This window comes from Merops nubicus, unplaced genomic scaffold (genome assembly GCF_000691845.1).
Source record: "Merops nubicus isolate BGI_N331 unplaced genomic scaffold, ASM69184v1 scaffold25232, whole genome shotgun sequence".
In the NCBI taxonomy this organism is placed as follows: domain Eukaryota; kingdom Metazoa; phylum Chordata; class Aves; order Coraciiformes; family Meropidae; genus Merops; species Merops nubicus.
Window position 1 is genome coordinate 8,252 of NW_008593210.1, and position 497 is coordinate 8,748.

The following is a 497-nucleotide window of genomic DNA, read 5'->3' on the forward strand; positions in this document are numbered from 1 at the left end:
GGAGCACCCGGCCACAGGGGAACTCACAGCAGGGCTGGCTCCACCTACCCCTGCCTGCACGGGCTGCTTAACCTCGGAGTGAAGGGACAGCCCTGGGGACCCAGGGCCCCGCTAACCAGGGGCTGGCCAAAGTGCACCAGGACATCTATCAGCACAGGCATGCAGTCCTTTGCGGGGAGGCCCCCTCTGGGGACCACGAGGCACATCCTGGGAGGCACCCGAGGGAGATCACAGAATCAGAATCACAGAATGTTTGGAAGGGACCTCGGGAGATCACCTAGTTCAAGCCCCCTCCCAAAGCAGGCTTCACTTATGGCAGGTTACACAAGAACATGTCCAGGTGCGTTTTGGAAGTCTCCAGAGAAGGAGACTCCACAGCCTCTCTGGGCAGCTCGTGGCTCCCCAGGGCTAGATGACCCCTACCAGCACGGACGCGGTGTGGCGCTGGCTGACTTCAACCGCGACGGCCGGGTGGACATCGTCTATGGCAACTGGAA

At 61.6% G+C, this 497-nt stretch overlaps 1 protein-coding gene across 1 annotated transcript in view; it reads left to right on the forward strand.

Annotated features, from left to right (window-relative positions):
• Nucleotides 1-497, forward strand: part of CRTAC1 (cartilage acidic protein 1) — a gene marked incomplete at both ends in the record, with an annotated part of 7,767 nt that overhangs the window by 4,456 nt on the left and 2,814 nt on the right. Inside the window, one exon of the mRNA XM_008935396.1 lies at nt 301-496. Within this exon, the coding sequence (XP_008933644.1) occupies nt 301-496 (196 nt within the window). The remainder of the gene's footprint in view (nt 1-300; nt 497) is intronic.